Genomic DNA, 21,017 nt, shown 5'->3' with positions numbered 1-21,017 from the left:
GGAAAACTTGGCCAATAGAAGGTGACTGCACATGTTGCTGAGTCTGCTGGGGTACTTAGAAAACACTGTGGAATGTTAAATAAGTCTTTGCTGCAGGATTCCAAAACTCTAAGACACGTGGGTCTGCACTTAGCATGGTAGCACTACTAGCCCCCATGACTGGGTCTACATGGAGGGGTACTGCTGGCAGCTTCATGCTAATGAGCAGTCTTGTCATTGCAAATGGCTGCTCATTAGTGGAACTGCATGGCTAATTAGCATAGCCATAAGAGATCTCACTGCTGACAGAAGCTGCTGCCTGCAGTAAACAGGTTGTGTACACGTGCCTCTGCTGACTAAACCTCCACCCCGCATCGCCCGACCCTTATGCCTGAATTTTTTACACCTGTGGCATAATTTGTTCCAGGCATAATGGGCTGGCAACAGGGGATTTTTTGCCAGCAGAGGCACACGTACACAACCTGTTTACTGCAGGCAGTAGCTTCTGCCTGAAGCAATATCTCACACAGCTATATTAATTAGCCATGTAATTAGGCTAACAAGCAACCATTTGCAATTGCAAGACTGTTCATTAGAATGAAGCTGTCAGCAATACACCCCTTCCCCCCCGACCCCCATGCAGACCCAGCCCATATGTACAACTACTTCTGAGCAGTGTGAATTGGATTTTTCCACCTTTGGCATAATCTCTTTGCCCTCCAAGATATCAGATAGACCACTTATAACAGAGAAGTGTGAGGACTCCTGCATGCAAAAAGAGTCAATGGAAATAAACACTAAACTTAGTTGATCTGGATAGCTATCACACTAGAAATTACTAGTGGTTTTCAATGTTGAACATTAACTACATGAACAATTAGTTACTAACTTAAATAAGGCAGGAAAAAAAATCAAAGTTATTACACTTTATTTGAAGCTTCCATCACTTGCCAAAAAATTTCACACACATTTTGCACTAGCTAATGATATAAATTTTATCCTACTTAAATGTTACTGTTCAGTTTTCTTTTGAAAAAATAGGTACTAATTGGTCCCTAGACTAGACAAAAAGTTTATTCAAAAAACAACTGATTTCAAAAGGACAAATAACTCATACTTGGCCCAAAATGTAAACTGAGGAAAAAATGGAGAACCATGGAAATATTAAACATTTAAAAAATCTAAACCAGAACACCGGAGGTTTTCGTTGTCAAAACTGAAAGAAAGACAAGTAAACAAGCAGCAGTGAACAAGAACGCAGTGTTTGCAGAAAATGCCTGCTACTATGTAAGAATTAATTATACCAAGAAACACTGGTTTCACCTGAAAACACGTGACAAACTGGACTTTAACTGTTACCTGGATGGCTTGTTAAAGTTCGCCTAGATGTTGTCACAGAATAAGCAAATACAACATTTATATTTTTAAGTTAGTATATAGTACAAAAATATAAGTGTTCATAAAGCTTCTCCTGTACTAAACATTAAACTGCAATAACCGATATCCAGCAAGTACATAAAACACAAGTGCAGATACTGAGAGACATTTATGCTCATACTGTTCTATGTAAGCCAGCCAACAGTAATTATACTTCTGTCTTAAGTGATTAGCAGTTCAAATGCTCTTTTTAGCTCAGTGCAACGGTTATACATTGTAAAATGATCCTTGGACATTCGTGCCATTACCAGGTATGAACAATTGCATTCAAATGTCTTAAGGCACCTTTGTTTCCTAAAATGGTAAACAATTATTCACCTGACATGAAATAATTGGCAAAAAAGGTTTGTAAAATGCCACAATAGTACAGTTTTAAAACCCTACATTAACAGAGAGGTAGCTGTGGTAGTCTGTTTCTGCAAAAACAAGGAGAAGACCTATGGCACCTTAGAGACTAAAAATTTTTGTAGCATAAGCGTTCGTGGGCAAAGACCTGCTTTGTCTGACAAAGCCAGTTTTTGCCCACGAACGCTTACGCTCCATAAAAATCTGTTTGTCTAGGGAAAAAATTTGACTTCAGAAGGAGGAATGAAAGGGAAGATTTCCTTCTTGCCTGAAGATGTCCAATTAATTCTGATATTTCACATTTCTCTTCCTCTTTCCATTTTTTTCTGTTGGGGAGGGGTGGGGGTAGAAAGTAGCAGAAATACTTTCCTTTAAGAAAAGAAGGGTCTATCTGTTTTAATTTAAAAAAAAAAAACAAACACATGTCTAAAGGTGCCATAGGACTAACAGAATTTTTTAGAGCATAAGCGTTTGTGGGCAAAGACCCGCTTTGTCAGATATGTCTGACAAAGCGGATCGTTGCCCACAAACGCTTATGCTACAAAAAATTCTATTAGTCTCTAAGGTGCCATAGGACTTTTTGGTTTTTTTAAATTAAAAAAGATTTACTTTAAGATAGACCCTTCTTTTCTTAAAGGAAAGTATTTCTGCTACTTTCCACCCCCACCCCTCCCCAACAGAAAAAAATGGAAAGAGGAAGGGAAATGTGAAATATCAGAATTACTTGGACATCTTCAGGCAAGAAGAAAATCTTCCCTTTCATTCCTTCTTCGGAATTCAAGTTTTTCCCTAGACATCACCCTTCCTTCAGGATTACCGTGTAGAGTGTAAGAAGGCAGCTTACAAGGAGTCATATAGCAAAATGCTACTCACATTAACCATTTTTTCAAGTCTAAGACTGTCTATACTAGACACAGAAGTCAATCGCTTGTAAGAAATTTTAGCTATGCCAACTGATAGCTAAAAATCAATATATCCACAGTCAAATTTCCACGTCTGTCTACACAGAGGAAGGTCAACAGGAGCGTTTCTCCCATTGACCTTCCTTATTCCTCACCTCTCACGATGAGTACAGGGGATGACGTCAACCCTTGGAAGCATCATTTCTGCACAAAATGAAACACCGGAAGATCAACCCAGAGCAGGTCAATCTTCCACTGTACTGTAGAGTGGGTAACTTGGTTAGTCTGTATCTGTAGAACAATGGGGAGCCCTTGTAGTACTTTACAGTCTAATTCAATATGGCATACGTGGGTTTTACCCACAAAGGCTTATGCCCTAATCTGTTAGTCTCTAAGGTGAAAAGGGACTCCTTGTCATTTCCCCCTGCCCCCAACATTTTCAATTGCACATAAGTTTTTTCCAAAGTTTGAACAGAAGACAATGAGAAACTTTGAAGGATCTTTGAGAAATTCCAGGAAGCAGGTACAAGAATTTTTAGTGTGCACTCTGAAAAGATAAGCTCTTCCTAATTAAGTGCTGTATACTCTGAAAAGTGATTATGTAACCATACCCTCCTACTCAAATGACTTAGATTCTTTTCTCTTTCATATCAACAGGACCACTAAGTTTTAATGGCAAGATTTCTAATTGGTGAGATGCAAATAAAAGAAATGAATGGATTCTCATGACAAGAGCCTCAAAACTGCTCTGACCTCTTCACATTTTGTGACAGCCAGAACAGCATAAATAGAATGCGGAAGCATGGATTCTCAGCAGGAACTGAGGAAGACAGCTCTAAGTCTGACTTCTGAGGACCCATAAGCCTTGAAATGAAAGGCATTTTAGGGGCGGCAGGATTATAGCACTAAGATCAGGGTTCCCCAGAATCTTAAGTGCATAGGACAGTGCTGAGTGACAGTTACATCTTACAGGCCTCAACTCACTAACTTATGTGAAGCATCATGGTAGGCTCCCAAGAACAGCCTAAGATCAGCAGATGCAAAACCCCCAGCTTTACTGGCCGGAAAGAAGAGACTAAACTACAGTTGTAAAATAAGCAGAAATGAGCTGGAAACAGACTAGAACCATGGCTTACAGAATCTGCTTGAAGTACAACCACATTTGTGCCCAAGGAAGGGGTAGAGCATAAAAATGGCTCAGCTTTCCAATCCTCAAGTCAACTGGGGTGATTTTTGTCCACAACATAACCAAGAGCAACACTGATGCTGCTCTTTAGGTTATGTCCAGCTGCGACAATCCCTAAAGCACCACTGCAGCAACTTTCAATAGACAACTGCTGACACACACGCTCCTGGTACCCCCCTCAAACTAGGGGCTACAAGGCCATAGGTTTTGTTATATACTGACTCCATGTCATTTGAGGATTTCTTGCACAAAGGACAGTTTTTCCATCTGCCTTGCAATATCAGAGTTAAAGTTATTTTAGTAACCTACATATAGTATATTCAAATAAGGGGAGCTCTTATTCTAAAATTAAGTTATTCAACCCACAATTTGGTATGATGGGATTTGTGCAAAAATTTTAAATAAACAGAAGCATCCATTTTAGGATTCAGGTAACTCTCACAGTAAGAGCTATGTCATTTTAATGACAGACAGTGCAATTATTTCACTCCAGTGATAATCTCTTCAAATAAAATAAATAATTTCAGTTAAAATGCTAGTTTCAAGAGTAATTTATGCCTACTAAAATATATCAGAAGATACAGATACTATGCTATTGTTAGATGTTTTCTTTATCACAGACAAGGTTGTAGCATATAAATTAGAGATGTCCCAATACAAGGAAGATTTTAAAAAATAATTGAAAATATGAATAACTGTCCATTCTGATCTCAATAAATGTCTTCATGTGGTCATTTGTCAGTAGCCAATATGTACACATCATTAATAGACTAAAAGATAACAGTAATTTTGGTTTCGTGTGTTTGGTCTGGTGAAATGAAACCAACCTGTAACAAAAAACATTGCTATTTAGTAGAGGAACCCAACATTACTCTTGCATCATAGATTAATTATATTAGTTCAATCAAAGATGCCTAACAGTTGTACTGTTTTTCACAAATGCGCTCACACAGATTTCACTTAACTAGCCAGATACAAATACTAAAAGGAGAGGAGAACACACACAAGGGTACAATAAAATTAAGTGTACAGATGCCCTTTTTTAATGGCCATTTACTAGTTTGCTTTCTGGCATGTGGAAGAAGTTGTCTTCTTTGAGTTTCAGGTGTTCTGGTATGTCTAGTTTTCTCTTTGCCTCTTCAATGTCTTCTTGAATTGCTGAAATAAGTGCATCTACAAAAGAAAAGTTGGCATTTTATATTTAAAAAAAAAATATCAGTCCAAATGCTAAACCATACAATGAGCATGAGACCCACAAAAACCCAGACTGACGGTGATTACCGCGTAGGTCTAGAAACAAAGTGTTCTTTTTAGAGCTGTGCACTCAACTGAAATCCCATGTGACAAAGGATTTTGATATTTGGCTTCATTAGTACTCAGAAAACTAAAAATGTTCAGAATTTCCCAGGAAAGTCTCCCAAAACATTTTGATTGACTGTTTTATTTTAAATATACAATAGAAAGATAGGAAAAAAGTTTTGAAACAGGATAATTTAGCAAGACTGAAAACGATCCCCTCTATTTTTCCCCTCAAAAATTTCCACAAAATTGAAACATTTCATTAAGTTTTATTTTCAGTAGGAATGCACTCTCAAATGAAAAAAAAGTTCCACTTAAGTTTTTCCAACCAACTCTAGTGAGACTCAGTCATTAATTATATTTTAAAGCTACTATTTTAAAGTATGACACAAACTCAGCTTTCTAAACTGAAATAGGAAAAACATACGCTTAGGCCATGTATACACTAGCAAATTCTTTTGGAAAAAAATCAGGCCATTTTTTGAAACAGCATGTGCTCTTTCCATCTGATATTGAAAGAACTCAGCTCTTCTTCCAGAAGCCATCTTCTACTCTTAGATCAAGAAGAGCATACACCTTTCAAAAAGCTGCTGCTTTTTTTTGGGGGGGGGGGGGGGGGGTGCGGGGCTGCACAGGTAGACGCTCTATGGGCCCTTTTTTCAAAATGAGCAGAACTTATGGCACTGAACTTTTCAAAGAGCAAGGCCTGTGTGGACGCTCTCCACAGCAAGTTTTTTTTCCTCTGACAAGATCTTCTGGAAGAACTTCTGAAAGATTGCTGTACGCTTCATTAGAAATGTGAAGTCAGTGTATTAGATTTTATTTTTAAAAGCTATGTTATACTGCAGATGTAAGATTAATAGCATTAATCTAAATTAACATTAACACTGATAGTTATTTTAAAAAGCCACTAATAGTTTGAAAGGATGGACTTGAAATCTTCTCAATTTCAGAACCTACATCTGTTCACAAAATTATCTGCCAATTGTAGCTTCTTCCTCCCTGTCAATGTGCATTCACCACACTTTTTTGGAGGGGGGAGGAGGAGCAGGAGGAGGAATTAGAGTGCTGACTATAAAGACAAATACACAATTAATAAAATGCAGCTGACAAAAGTATCTTCCCTCAACTCTCCATTATACTAATAAGGTATTACTTACTTTTTTGGTAACAGTTTTACAGAATGACTTGAATATCTAATTAGGAACACAATTTACTACTGAACCTAATTTTACCAAAAGAAGATGTAGTTTTGTTTCCCCATTAACAGAGGGAAACAGGTTTGAAAACCTGAGGCTGCAAGCCCTCAAGGGTTGCAAGGCAGTCACAAGATGTCAGCCCCCTGGGACTGACTGCCCCATATGTCCATTAAGTTAACCCTCCCATTTTTTTTTTTTTTTTTTTTTTTTTTAAAATAAATGGCATCACGCCCACAGCCCTGCTATTGGAAAGTAGTCACTGATACAGAGAAAGTTTGAAAACCACTGCATTAATCACAATATTTTATCTTTGTGAAAGTAATTCTATATCACCTTGTTCCATTTCTAATCAAAAGGGAACATACTAACATTTCTACATGGGCATCCAATTTTGCTTTTGCATTTACCAGTATGCAAATAGGAAGTATCTGATTTGTTCAATTACAAAGACATTTAAAGTTGCACATTAATAAAGCAATAATAAGAAAAACCTTTAAAAAAAAAAAAGCACTTACGAAACCTAGAAAAATGTCTGAAGTAGCAGTTTTTTAAGTCAACTGGATTCTTTATTATACCAGTCATAGGTAAATTCCACGACATCAGAGAAGCACACGTTTAGCATGTGCCAGAGACGTAGCCATGCTACAAGAAGTCCCTGTGGCACCCCGTAGACTAACAGATTTATTGGAGCATAAACTTTGGTGCGTAAAGACTCACTTTATCAAATGCATGGAGCGGAAGTTCCAGAAGCAGGTATAAAATACAGTCACATGAAAAGTAGTGAGTTACCCATCAAGGCCATGTCTACACTAGCCCCAAACTTCAAAATGGTCATGTAAATGTCCATTTCGAAGTTTACTAATGAAGCGCTGAAATACATATTCAGCAACTCATTAGCATGCGGGCGGCCGCAGCACTTTGAAATTGATGCACCTCACCACTGCGCTGCTCGTCCTGACGAGGCTCCTTTTCGAAAGGACCCCGCCTACTTCAAAGTCCCCTTATTCCTGGGAGCAGATGGGAATGAGGGGACTTCGAAATTGACGCGCCTTGCTGCCGCGTGGCTCATCCCAACAGGGCTCCTTTTCAAAAGGACCCCGCCTACTTCAGACGAGCCGCGTGGCAGCGAGGCGCATCAATTTCAAAGTGCCGCAGCCGCCCGCATGCTAATGACGCGCTGAATATGTACTTCAGCGCTTCATTAGTAAACTTCAAAATGGCCATTTTGAAGTTTGGGGCTAGTGTAGACATAGGCCAGAGTTAACTTTGTCAGTTAGTCTGAGAGGATGTGGCCCACTTCCAGCAAACATTACCATTTAATTTACATCGGCAGAAAAAAAAAAGTGACAGCCAAAGACTGGCCAGACAGCACCCTTAACATACATTGAGTAGGGAGCTTACAGCTGTCTCTAATTATAACATGAATTAAAACTGCAAGCATTTACATGCATGCTGAAGGCACCACTTTCTATGAAACTGAGTGTGCTCCCCCCCTCCTTTTTTTTTTTTTTACCTCATTGTAATGAAGAAAGAATATATGAAGGGGTTTTCTTCAGTTTTTTTTTTTTTTAAGTATCCTATAATGGAGTCTTGTTTTCTTATAAGCTTCTTGAGAGGATCCACTGAAGTTTGATAAGAGCTAAGACAGCTCTGAACTGTGCAGATGATAATATGAATCTTTAACACAAGATTTTATTTTTTTTGCCATGCATTTGAGTCAAGTGTGTTCAAAGAAACTGAATTAAGAAGTGTGCAAAGGATTGTTTGTTTATGTTTCATTTCTTTGGTACATGTGAAGCCTTAAACTGCACATCTGAAAGCAGTGCAGCATTACAGTTTTTCACTTAATTACCAAGATTAGGATCCATCCAAGGCAGGAGTGAAGAACCTTTTTTGGGTCTGGGGGCCCAACCCACAGGAAAATAAAGTCCAGGACAACAAAAAAGTAAAAATCAAAACAAAAAAAAGGAACAGAGTCTATGACAAACTGTCTCTACGCTATTGGGACCGGAAGGGGGTGCGCACCACAGGGTTGGAGTCCCAAGCCTCGCAAGCCAGATCCAGACAAGCAGAAGGCCAGATCAGGCATGTGAGCCAGAGGCTCCCCAACCCTCCTCTAAGGTTTTCTGTACTAAAAGAAATGCAGCTTTCCATGCCAGAATCTGTTTTTGCTCCTACCACATCACAGAATTTCTGCATCCATCCTATAGCTTCTGTATCACGAAGACAAGCCTTATTATACGTGAAGCTGTCCAGAATGTGCATAATATAACAAATGTTGAGAATGGTTACTTCCAAGTCGTACTTCAGATGAAGTGCAGCAATGATAACAACATGAGAAACAATTCATAAAAAGCCCCTACTGGAAAGATATCAGAATAAAAACTTATCTCCACACTATTCTGAAAGGGTGTTTCTATATGTGCCACTTGTCCCGAAAAAGGATGGCAATGAACAGCAAGGAAATGCTAATGAGGTGCGGATGTAAATTTCTGGTGCCTCATTAGCATATGGTCACATGAGTCGGAGTCTGGAAGAAGTTTCTCTGGACTTCAAAATAGCCATGTAGAAGCACAGCCCCCTCCAGGATCTCCCGGAAGACAGGGCTTCCAGAAGGAGGATTTCCTTCTGCACGGCTATTTTGGAGTCCAGAGAAACTTCTTCCAGACTCCATCTCATGTAACCATATGCTAATGAGGCACCAGAAATTTACATCTGCACCTCATTAGCATTTTCCAGGCTGTTCATTAGCATGCCGCTTTCTGAACAAGTGGCATGTGCAGAAACGGCTAAAAGGAGTAACTGAAATGTGCAGCCTCTTCATTTGTTATGAGAAGCAATCACTCAACAAGTTGAAATATACAAGCTGCTGGTATACTGGATTTACAACTGCCATAACATGAGGGGTGTGTCTACCCTAGCCAGCTATTCCGAAGTAGCTGCCACAATGTCAAAATAGCACGCGTTGTGTCTACACACACCATGCGCTACTTTGATGTTGAAATCGACGTTAGCTGGCGAGACGCTGAAATCACTATTCCTACCCAGAGATGGGAATAGTGCCCTACTTCGATGTTCAACGTCGAAGTAGGGCGTGTGTAGATGATCCGCATCCCGCTACATCGAAATAGTGGGGTCCTCCATGGCAGCCATCAGCTGAGGGGTTGAGAGAGCCCTGCCGGAGCTAGACAGAGCGTCTATGGTTGCTGTGTGCAGCAGCCCTTAGCCCAGGGCTTCTGGCCGTAGCTGGGGGTCCATGCTGTGTGCATGGGGTCTGAAACCGGTTGTTGACTCTGTGGACCTTGTGCTGTGCAGGCCGAGTGTGTCTGGAAGGGACCCTTTAAGGGAGCGGCTTGCTCTTGCTCCAGAAGGGCTAGCCCAGCCTGAGACCCTGTCTGCAGGCTATGCTGGCCCCTTATTTCGACGGAGAGCACTTGTGTGTGGATGCTCTGCACCTCCTTCTGGGGCGGCTCCTTTCGACGTTCCCCATCACTACTTCGACGTTGAACGTCGACGACACAAGCCCCGGAGGACGCATAGATGATATGCGTCAAAGTAGCCTATTTCGATGTTCTTACTTCGAAATAAGCTACTTCGATGTAGTGTGCTAGTGTAGACGTAGCCGAGGTGTTCCATGGAAAGTTCAGTAGTGGAAGAGCCAGATCAAAGAATGAGAACTGTTAGGACTATCACCTTTGAAAGAGCTGTTCTTCTAAAGCTCAGATTCAGAGGGAATTCAAAGTTCTGGAAGTGACATTGCCATGGTAACCCAGAAAAGAAACAGATGTGCAAGGTTATGCAACCTGCAGGTATTTCTGCTTTTCTATATGCCTTAATTCTTTTTTACAGTGTCAGAATAAAGCCCTGTTTGTTGCATTCAATCTACCATAGCAAGCCAAGACCATATTTATCAGTGGATTGATCCACTTCCAAAGTAAGTTTAATTATTCAAAGTAAAAAGAAACACAGGAGGAAGGCAAAGATCTGTTGGAAGTAAACTGCATGAGTCAGGCTAAAAAATTTCCAAAGCAAAATAAACTTTAGGTAAGACTTGATACTTACCTAAGGAATCAAAGTTTTTTTCTGGTCGGATGTACCCGATAATGACAATACTAAGAATTTCACCATAAAAATCTTCTTTGAATGTGTGGATGATGTGTGTTTCCTACAGACAACGAAATTAAAGTTAACCTGAGAAACAGAAAAAGTTAATCCAAAATTACTGTTACTAATTAAGAAACCTGAACGAAATAGGTTTAACCCTGTTAAAGTGAAACAAACATCTTTGACACTTTAGTAAGTAAGTATCTTAAGACATTCAGCCCTTAATTTCAGGCTACTATGTCCAAAGAACTATATTCTAATCTCACGTACACATGAGAAATACCTAGCTTGTTTTATGAAAACAAAAAGCAGTAAAGTAGCACTTTAGTTCTTGTACATACTGTATCTGAGGGCAGAAAATAGCTTGGAATCACTTTGATACAAATCTATAATTTAAAATAGATAAACCCTACAATTCCTAGTTTCTTGATCAACTATTTCTAAGTTAAGTTTAGTAACACAATCCATCACTTACCATAAACATAGATCTTTCAAATTTAATATGTATTGATTAGTTTCTATTGAGATTGCTTAACACTATCAAGAAAGGAAATAAGACATTTTTCCTAGTACTCTTAAAAGACCATCTTATTATGCCAATTGTATTCATGAATAAATTTATTGTTTCTTGAATCAAAGCAGCACATGCAACTAAATGAAATAGCTATCAAGTATGATAATTTGAACAAAAAACAAAAAAACCACACACCACCAAAAAAAAAACAAACCTACTTTTCATTTCTCGAGTGAAATCCTCCTTTGGTTACATGATTAAAAATAGCCCTAATCAGCATTTCATCTACACATTTGAAGTCTACTGTCTAAATCTAGTTACAGGAAATCTATAGCAAAGTGTCCACATAAGACATGCAAGATACTAACACTCATAATATCCTCAAGTACCTTCACCTGCTGATCAAAACAGACTAAACTGAAATCAGAGAGTCATTGCCATTCTGCATAAATTTCCATTTTTACTGAAGTACAACTTGAATTTACACAAAACAGCTGAAGAACTTTAGCCTGCAGGTTAGATATTATATAGTTTGAAACTCTAGTCCAGCACTTTCAGGACCTGATCTGTGCCAAACCAAAAAGTTCGCCAAACAGCATTACCAACACTTTCACTGCTTACCAGGATCTTAGAAAAGATTTAAGGATAAATTACAGCTAAACAACTGTAGAGAACTCAGAGGAAAGACTGGTGGCTCTAAACAAAGTTTACAGGCCTATGGAAAACTTGGCCACATTCATGATAAGCATTCATTTAGATAACTAATGTCATGTTGGACCCCAAATGTTGCCAGACCAGAGGAATGCCAACCTACAGAGGTTCAACCTGTACTAGCAACAAATGGATTCAACAATTATATTATACTTGTCTTTGCTTACCAAATATGGTTTTATTTCTAAATTATTCCTATAATCCACGCCATAGTGCTCCACTGTTTTATTCACAAAAGCTTTAAAAATAGTTTTCAGAATGGTAAATAACCTAACTAGTTCTACTGGTTCAGGCTTCGCAAGCAGGAGGGGAAAAATAAGCCACCTTCAGAGATGAGTATAGTTAGAGAATATAAGACTCTCTGTTCTTGATAATTTTTTAGTTCTTCTTAGTTTAACATACAGATTCCTCATGAGAGGACACAGATATGGATTCCATTATGGATTAGAGAACATAATGGAAAAGAAACAAAGTATGCAGAGAAAGCCTATCAAGCCATACCAGTTTTCTTTTTATTTTGAAGTGCAGTTATATTCTGAAAATGATCAAATATCACTAGGCTCTTATTTATCCTATTTATGAGAACATGAGTTATAAAACGACTCAATTTGCTATTTAAGCTTACATTTATTTCAACTGGCAGCAAGACAAGGGACCTGTGATCAAAATCGGAATTCAGCTAGTTTAAACAACAATACAGGAAATAAAAAGAAAATATGCCTTATTTTTCTTTGGACATATGGACTGTGAGGAAACTTTTCACAGTATGTAAATATAAAAGTGCCGTTTTTTATAGCTGTCAATGGGATTTAGATACTGCATTTATTTATTTTAACAGAGCAATTGCTGCTCTTCCTATGCAAACCAGTAGTCTACTTACTTGCAGCCAAAATATCACAAAGCAGAACTCTTACCACTGATTTCTTCACATTCTTGTAGTATGGGTTCCAGCCTATGCTCAAAACCATTTTATGCACATCACCGTTTCCAACACAGGCCCATCCATAGTAAATACCAGTAGAGATATCAGATGGAAAGATTTCCACTACTTGCTCTGAAAAGTTAGCTGTAAAATTGGAGAAAATAAAAGTGTAACAAGTGCTCCACAGTATACCTTTAAAAAAAAAAAAAACCCGCCATATTTAACTCCACTCATCATTTGATACTAGTGACACAAATGCTCCACTTAATACAAATATAAACAATAAGGGGAAAAAAAAACAGTTTCATGGCCAAGTTAGCATAAAGACTTTGTGAGGGACCTAAGATACCACAAAGCAAGCAGATCTATTGGAAAAAAAAACAGTTCCCAGTTGTTGTAGTCAAGGTCATTTCTATATGCAAAACCTTTCTAGAACGTATTCCAGGGTTCTTGGCACCCACCACTGGAAGAGTTTGTGGTCTATGGTGTGAGAACTCATCTATCCTTCCCTAGTATCCTGTGCAGAAGTATTAGAGTGTGACACATTTAGCTGGTGGCACTTAGTCTCAAAGCTGTCTACTCCAGACTGCTGGGGATCAATGAAAAGCAGTTCAGGGTCAGCAAATCATGTATCAGGTTTTCAGAAATGGAGATTTAGGAGGCACTCACTATTTCTAATGCCTTCCACCCATTGGTAAGTTACAATGTGGAGATACACACATCTCCTAGAACTGGAAGGGCCCTCTGGAGGTCAGCGAGTCCAGACCCCACCCTCTTGGCAGGACCAAGTACCTGCCCCCCCCCCCCCCAACTCTTTTTTTAAAATTAAACCTATTTTCCCCAGATCGCTAACTGGCCCCCTCTGGATTGAGCTCACAACCCTGCATTTAGCAGGCCAATGCTCAAACCACTGAGCTATCCCTCCCCCAATGCACCTGAAACGAACAGCACACTTCCACAGAATGTTGTTCCCAAACTGTGCTGGAGCCACTGATGCCAAGCTTGTGCCCATACTTTGCTTGTGAGAGAAAGAAAAAAAAAAAAAAAAAAAAAGGTAAAGTATACTGCTCCCTGTTTTTGCAGGTCTTGATTAATCACAGACAACTAACATGGGAAGTATGGGAAAGGGGCATCATCTCAAGGTGCTGAGACCTGGCATTCACCCATCGTGAGAAACAGTGACCTTATTCACATCCAATGACTTTTTAGCTATCAATGGGGCGTCAGTGACCATTCTTATTTTGGAGGACCCCACATACCTATTCCTGCCATTTCCATGAATGAAGCCACACCATGACTAAAGAGTGCACCACCAAGAGAGACTTCAATTCCATTCTTTGCAGGAGTCCGGTAGAGTCCATATTTGGTAGACGGAAGCCAAGATGATGCTACTCAAAAAACTATTTGACTGCCCATGTGGCTGATAGGATTGTGATGTGCACAATTAAACATGTATTTTTGCATGGAGTGGTAGCAAGGCACTGCCAGTGTGCAGCCCCAGCACAGGCACCCCAGACAGAGTACAGGGCTGCATTAACATGGACAAAGAATATACCACATTAGGAGTGAAGGAAGTTTAACAGGATCCTATTGGTACGCACTCATTTGTAAACAACACAGAATCAATCCCTGGAGCCCCAACTGTGTCACTAACTGATAGAACAAGCAGCAGCAATGGAGCTTATCAATGACTCGTAAACACCAGACCAGGAACAATACTTTTTTAGACAAGACAAAGAAGCAGTCCTGTAGCATTTCACAGGCCAACAAAGTAATTTATTAGGTGATGAGCCTTCCTGGGGCAGACCCACTTCTATTCTGAAGAAGGGGGTCTGCCCCAGGAAGGCTCACCACCTAATAAATTACTTTGTTAGCCTGTGAAGTGGTACAGGACTGTTGTTTCGTGAGGATACAGACTAACAGGGCTACCTGTCTCAGACTAGCCACCTTCCTAAACAGGGGGCACACCCTTACCACATCAATGTAACCGACTTACTCTAGTTTGCTAAGTGCACAGCCCTACCGAGCACAAGTATTTTGCGGTATAAGCTAAACAAACCCATGCCCGTTTACCCGCACACGCTGTCCCTACGCCAGGCAGCCCGCGGGCACACAGCCCGACAGCGGCCACCTCTGGGCAGACCCAACCTCACCCCGCTTCCTCCAGCCCGTCCCCACCGCAGGGCGCCCCACAACCTGGGCTGATCCAGCGCCCTGGGGATCGTGTTTGTAAGCAAAGCCCTTCCTGCGGCGCTGCTGCTGCTGCTGCTGGACCCCGGCTCGCCCACGCGGGAGGGGCCCGTCGTGGTTGGGTCAGTACAGCTTGCCTGGCTCCCGCCCCGTGCGCGGCGCTGCAGCCGTAGCTCGGCACCTACAGCTCCCCAGCCCTTGCCGAGTACGCGCGGAGGGTCACGGGGACAACGACAGGACAGTCCAGAGCGCGCGGTACGGCCACGCCGCCCGAATCCGCCCGAAGGCCGAGCGGTGTTACAATCTCTGCCGGTCACCCACGTCAGAGCAGGGCGGGGTCACTAACGTCAAGGTCACCCCCATTCCGCACCCCCAGCCCCGCAGATAACAGGCCCGACCGCCGGCAGCGGCGAGTACCCCGCGCCCGCACTCACCGGTGGGGACGCCCAGCTCCTTAGAGCCTCTGCCGAAGCCCCTCACCACCTCCCCGCGGCAGAAATAGGGCAGGTGCCGCATGGCCGCGACAAGAGAGGAACCGATGGGGACGGGGAGGGCTCACTCGCCAACAGCCCCCGACAACGGTTTTCGCGCGAGCCGCTGCTACGCACCGCCTATTCGCGGCGCGAGGAGCCGGCTTTCCCCACGGGCGCCGGAGCGGAAGGGGCGGGAGCCGTCACCTAGAATGTTCTAGTTTTTCCGCTACAGAACCTTCCGGTTTGGTTTCTTCCCACACCGTTTATGAATGGACTGGCCCGCGCACTCCTCCTCGGCGGAAGGGAAAGTCGCGCGCACATCTTGACTCACACGCATGCGCTTAGCTGGGTGCGCGCCCTTGCGGGAGAGCGTCTGAAGGGTTTTGTCGGCTTCGGTAAGGCAGGCTCGTGCCCGTTAGGACGTCCTGCTTTCGTCTGTTGTGGGAGGTTAGGGCCTCCTGGGCTGTGGGCTGCCCGTCACCTCTGAGCCATGAGGCTGTGGTGGTGTATTCAGAGGTGCATCTGGAAACCCCCCTGGTTAAAGCTAACGTCATCCCAACAGATCTATGGCAAAAAGGGGGGAAGCTCAGAGTTTGGGTATCATTCGCCTGGGAAGGGTTAGTATTAAGGTGATCATATTGGGTGGGATGCTCCTGTATTTGGGACAACAAAAAGGCATCCCAACTTATTTTTTAAAAAGGACTAATCATCCCATATTTAGGCCTTTGGGGGGTAGGGGTGGGTGCGCCTGCAGCCACCACTTCCCCTGAGCTCCAGACGGTGGGCGTCCCCACCTGCGACTTCCCTGGGTCTGGGGGCTTGCACCAACTTTCCCAGGGCTTGAGGCAGCAAGGAAGAGCCACCCCTTCCCCCATACCTCCCTGTCCCATGTTTGGGACAGGGAGGTATGGTCACTTTAGAATTCACACAAGGGGAACACTTGGGGTATTGCCATTGAGTGATTGGCCTATGGTCAGTGGTAAAATTAACATAAACTGAATCTGAAAGCAATTCTTCTATATTAACTACATGAGCATTGTAACCAGAGAAAAGGGAGTTAAGTGAGTAGAACAAGAATACGGAACGTACAGCCCATATCCGGCTCCACTTCATCACTATGAAACAAACGGCCTCTGGCTTCGCTTCATTGCTATGAAACAAACAAGATGTAACCGAGGGTAACCTTTGAATTTCGGGGCCTGGGTCTATTGTCTAAAACGACCAGCAGAGGACCCCCAGAGACCCCCGCGCCTGCGTAGTACGAGGAGATTGCATAATGGGAAGGCGGAGTGGATTACCTGTGTGGGGAGTGACTTTCACTGAATATCTGTAGATATGTGCTATCACCCAGACGCTGGGCGCGCAGGCTTTGAGGAGATATCCCCCTGCGCCTTACTTGGCATGCCAAATAAAGATTCTTCTTCTACTCTCGGTGTGATGAATTAGCTTTGCGCACCGGGCACAAACTACCCCACTGCCATCTCTGGTGGCAACAGTTTTTGGCATCCCTGGGTGGGTGATCCTAAATTAAAGCCTTGCCCAGACCGGCTCTTTGGAGGAGGCAGCGGAGGACGGTATCTGATTTCCAGCGCGCACCGGTGAGCTTACCGGGGAACTCGGTATCCGGAGTCCGTGGCCCTCTGACGAGAGACGGCACAAAGGTGCAACGCTAAAATGTAGAAGAAGAAAAAGGGACATAAGGGGCGACAGTGCAGAACTGGACCTCTAAGCAGATAAGACCCAGTTCCTTTTGTGATGGAAGGAACTTCTGGGACGCCGGACAGATATTGTGATCTGGGGCACGATAGAGAATGGGGCAAGTACAGGGTACCCTGAACGATAACACCCCTTTGGGTTGTATACTGCAGCATTGGAAGATCATAGGTGGGGACCCCATGAATAAGTCTAAAATGAAAAAGCTGTGCACAGCAGAGTGGCCACAATACACCTTAGAGGGACAAGAGCGGTGGCCACCAGAGGGATCCCTGAATTATAACACCATATTGCAATTGCTTTTGTTTTTACAACGTACTGGTAAATGGGAGGAACATATGTATGGACAGTGTTTTGAATATTTTAGGAATAGATTAGATTTACAGGGTGAGTGTAAGACGGACAGTAGGAGGAGTACTCCTAAACCTAATACTACCTTCTCTGTAAGCCCGGACCAGAAAACCCCTTCGGCCCCTCCATCCAAGCCCCCACCTTACGATACAGGGGCTGGGAAGTCAGCCCCTTCGGCTGGCCTGTATCCCCTGACATGAAAGAAAAGGGGTGGCCCTAGGAATACTAACTCAAAAGGTGGGAAATTGGAAACGACCGGTAGGATATTTTTCCAAACAACTAGATACTGTGGCAAAAGGATGGCCAGCATGTCTCCGAGCAGTAGCAGCTACCGCCATCATATTGGAGGAAGCAGGAAAACTTACTCTGGGAGGGGAAGGTGAAGTTAATACCCCTCATTCAGCTCAGGCCCTGCTAGAGGCAAAGGAGGGGCTGTGGCTCACCCAGTCACGGCTCACTAAATATCAAGCTCAGTTATTGGAAAATACAGAAATCAAGCCGGTAACTAGTCCTGTTTTGAATCCCGCTACCCTTTTACCAGAGACTGGAGCAGAAGAAATTGAGCACAATTGTTTAGAGACTGTTGACACTCAATATTCGAGCCGCCCTGATCAGCCACTTCCCAATGCCGACTTAGAGTGGTTCACGAATGGTAGTTCCCAAATAATAGATGGTCAGAGACATTTGTACGTGGTGGTTAGTCAGCATGAAGTAATTGAGGCTCAGCCGTTACCGACAGGTACCTTGGCTCAATTGGCTGAGCTCATAGCCCTCACTCGAGCCTTGGAAAGGGCAAAGGGCTTGCGTGTTACAATTTGGACAGATTCTAAGTATGTATTTGGAGTAGCTCACGCTCATGCAGGCATCTGGAGGGAAAGGGGAATGTTAACAGCTCAAGGAGAATGTTAGCTCAAGGAGAACCTGTGAAATATGGAAAACAAATTCAGGCTTTCCTACAGGCCATACAGGAACCAAAAGAGGTAGCTATTGTGCACTGTAGGGCACACCGGAAAGAAGACGGAGAGGTAGCACGGGGTAATGCCTGAGCAGATCGTGAAGCTAAGCGAGTGGCAAGCACCGAAAGGGTTAACCTTTTGCCCTTGGTTCCCTCCATTCCGATCCCACTAGAGAAGCCACCTTATTCTAGCTCGGAAAAGCACCTGGCCGAACAATTACACCTGAATTAAAAAGAAGGGTGGTATGTTAGTAGAGAAGGACAAGTACTCCTTCCTGAATCCTTGGTGCAGGAAGTGGTCCTGCAGTTCCATTAAGGGATACATGCACATCAGGAGGCCCTAACACAGCTAATGGAAAAATATTTCATAGGAAATGGGATATGGAACGAGGTTAGACGGATGGTTAGAGACTGTGTGATATGTCAGAAAAACCACCCCCGAGCAGGGAAGCCCATAATACCATCCCCACTACTGTCCGCCCCGGGACCAGGACTTGTGTGGCAAATTGATTTTACTGAACTACCACATACAGTGGGACTTCAGTATCTTTTGGTACTTGTGGACTGCTTCACAGGATGGATTGAAGCATTCCCATGCAGAAATTGCACGGCCAAAACAGTCATCACAAAAATCCTAAAGGAAATTGTTCCTCAGTTCGGAGTACCGGAATGGATTGAATCAGATCGGGGAACTCACTTCGCCACTCAATGCGTGGAGAAGGTGGCAGAAGGACTTAAACTCCCATGGAAATATCATACCCCATATAGACCACAAGCCAGCGGGGTAGTTGAGAGAGGGAATCAGACCTTGAAGAGACATTTGTCTAAACTGTGTCAAGAGACTAAACTCAAATGGCCCGAGGCCTTATCCCTTGCTCTTTTAAGAACCCAAATATTACCTAAAGGGAAACTGGGGCTCAGTCCATTTGAAATTATGTTGGGGAGACTATGGCCAATGAGTGGGATTCCTGGTACGGGTATAGAATGGGGAATAGGTGAAGGGTATCTCAAAGAATATTTGCTGTCGTTGTCATCTGTGTTATCTTCAGTCCACAGGTTTGTTCGTGATCATCAGCCTATCCCATTGGACAAGCTGCTTCACGACATCCAACCGGGAGACAGCGTGCTGGTCCGCACGTGGAAGGAAGAGCCTCTCCAAGAGAAGTGGAAGGGACCCCATCTTGTCTTATTAACTACTAAAACTGCTGCTAAATTACAAGGAATTAAGCCTTGGGTCCATTTCACATGTTTAAAGAAGGTTAACGCGTCTGAGGACTCAGAGTGGACTGTGAGCCACGTCACGCCAGAGGAGGGAGAGGACTTGGGACTGAAATTATTGTTTAGACGAAAGTAGTGTTTTGATGTAATTGACTATGTGGTATTATCCATTACTATGCATTTGGATATCCGGGATCATTGGTACTGAAACATGGGTGGCGCCTCTATCTCTCCACCCGATAGAGAGCAATTGGTGGGCCCTTTTAGCTACTACTGCAACTAATAGTACACATTTTTGTATGGGAAACAGCTATACTTTAGGGTTAATAATGACTACCTGTTTTATTGGGATACCCACCCCCCTACAGGTTGTACAGAATGATACCTCCTTTTGAAATTTTAATATTAACCTGACTGCTCTTAATCTGTATAATTTTGGCCCCAGCCCAAATCCCAACAGCTACTCCAACCAGTGGAGTTTAGCGAAGATTCAGGAGATGACCATTGGTGGAGCTGGGGTCTGGGAGGATGGATGAGTTGGATTAAGAGTATGTTTTCCTCTTTAGTAGTCATAGTGGTAGTTTTTCTGTTGGCTTGTTGTTGCATTCAGATAGGTCTCCCTTTCCTTAGAGGAGTAACCTCCTTCGTCCTCCAGTAGGGATTCACTTGTTGAACAGTGTAACTACAAGAAGGTAAGAGATGCAACCCGTGAATCAGGTTTTGAGCAAGGAGTATGAGAAAACTCAATATAGAACACCTTGAGTATTCTCAAAGGGGGGAATTGTAACCGGAGAAAAGGGAGTTAAGTGAGTAGAACAAGAATACGGAATGTACAGCCCATACCCGGCTCCGCTTCATTGCTATGAAACAAACGGCCCCTGGCATTGCTATGATCCAAACGGCCTCCAGCTTCACTTCATTTCTGTGAAACAAACAAGATGTAACCGAGGGTAACCTTTGAATTTTGGGGCCTGGGTCTATTGTCTAAAACGACCAGCAGAGGACCCCCAGAGACCCCTGCGCCTGCGTAGTATGAGGAGATTGCATAATGGGAAGGCGGAGTGGATTGTATAATGGGAAGGCGGAGTGTATTACCTGTGTGGGGAGTGACTTTCACTGAACAGCTGTATATATGTGCTATCACCCAGACACTGGGCGCGCAGGCTTTGAGGAGAGATCCCCCTGCGCCTTACTTGGCATGCGAAATAAAGATTCTTTTTCTACTCTCGGTGTGATGAATTGGCTTTGCGCACCAGGCACAAACTACCCCACTGCCATCTCTGGTGGCAACAGCATGTTTGTTTCCTACTATTTGTATTTAGAAATTTATAGTTAAGTCATATAATATCTTCATGACATTCTCAGCCTGTCTACATTTTGGTTCATTCGTATACAAAGGTTGCAAACAGATGTGATGTGTAGAAATGGGGATTTATTAAAATGAATTAATTTCCATAGATAACAAGTTAAATAGGCTCCACGTGCCCAGGTACCATGAATATTCAAGTTTAACTCCTAC

At 42.8% G+C, this 21,017-nt stretch overlaps 1 protein-coding gene and 1 long non-coding RNA gene across 6 annotated transcripts; one reads left to right on the top strand and one right to left on the bottom strand.

Moving 5' to 3' along the window:
• Positions 1–2,475: 2,475 nt before the first annotated feature.
• RFK (riboflavin kinase) lies at positions 2,476–15,459 on the bottom strand. 5 transcript variants are annotated; one of them, XM_074994750.1, is made up of 5 exons: positions 15,397–15,430; positions 13,858–14,126; positions 12,591–12,742; positions 10,410–10,512; positions 2,476–5,022 (listed from the first exon to the last, which is right to left on the bottom strand). In XM_074994750.1, exons 2-5 carry the CDS (start codon positions 13,874–13,876, stop codon positions 4,892–4,894), a joined length of 405 nt encoding a protein of 134 aa, XP_074850851.1. In that variant the 5' UTR covers positions 13,877–14,126; positions 15,397–15,430; the 3' UTR covers positions 2,476–4,891. The 5 variants fall into 5 exon arrangements, with proteins under 5 accessions (XP_074850851.1, XP_074850849.1, XP_074850852.1 ...); XM_074994748.1 differs by lacking the exon at positions 15,397–15,430 and adding an exon at positions 14,795–15,167; XM_074994751.1 differs by lacking the exon at positions 15,397–15,430 and adding an exon at positions 14,974–15,167.
• Positions 15,460–15,513: 54 nt separating this feature from the next.
• On the top strand, positions 15,514–20,721 carry LOC142013413 (uncharacterized). Its single transcript, XR_012645635.1, has 2 exons — positions 15,514–15,656; positions 19,330–20,721. It is a non-coding gene; the product is annotated as an uncharacterized LOC142013413 (long non-coding RNA).
• Positions 20,722–21,017: the final 296 nt, after the last annotated feature.

Source organism: Carettochelys insculpta, chromosome 5, assembly GCF_033958435.1.
Source record: "Carettochelys insculpta isolate YL-2023 chromosome 5, ASM3395843v1, whole genome shotgun sequence".
Classification (NCBI taxonomy): domain Eukaryota; kingdom Metazoa; phylum Chordata; order Testudines; family Carettochelyidae; genus Carettochelys; species Carettochelys insculpta.
The sequence above is the reverse complement of the archived record's forward strand: the minus strand, read 5'-3'. Positions and strand labels throughout refer to the sequence as shown.

Excerpts from the sequence above, each read along its gene's own strand:
- RFK (XM_074994746.1), bottom strand. The coding sequence starts at position 15,304 with ATGCGGCACCTGCCCTATTTCTGCCGCGGGGAGGTGGTGAGGGGCTTC. Across the intron at positions 12,743-15,222 it reads GGAGCTGGGCGTCCCCACCG|CTAACTTTTCAGAGCAAGTA; the intron begins GTGAGTGCGGGC and ends CCAATTTTACAG. Across the intron at positions 5,023-10,409 it reads AAAAAACTTTGATTCCTTAG|ATGCACTTATTTCAGCAATT; the intron begins GTAAGTATCAAG and ends TTTCTTTTGTAG.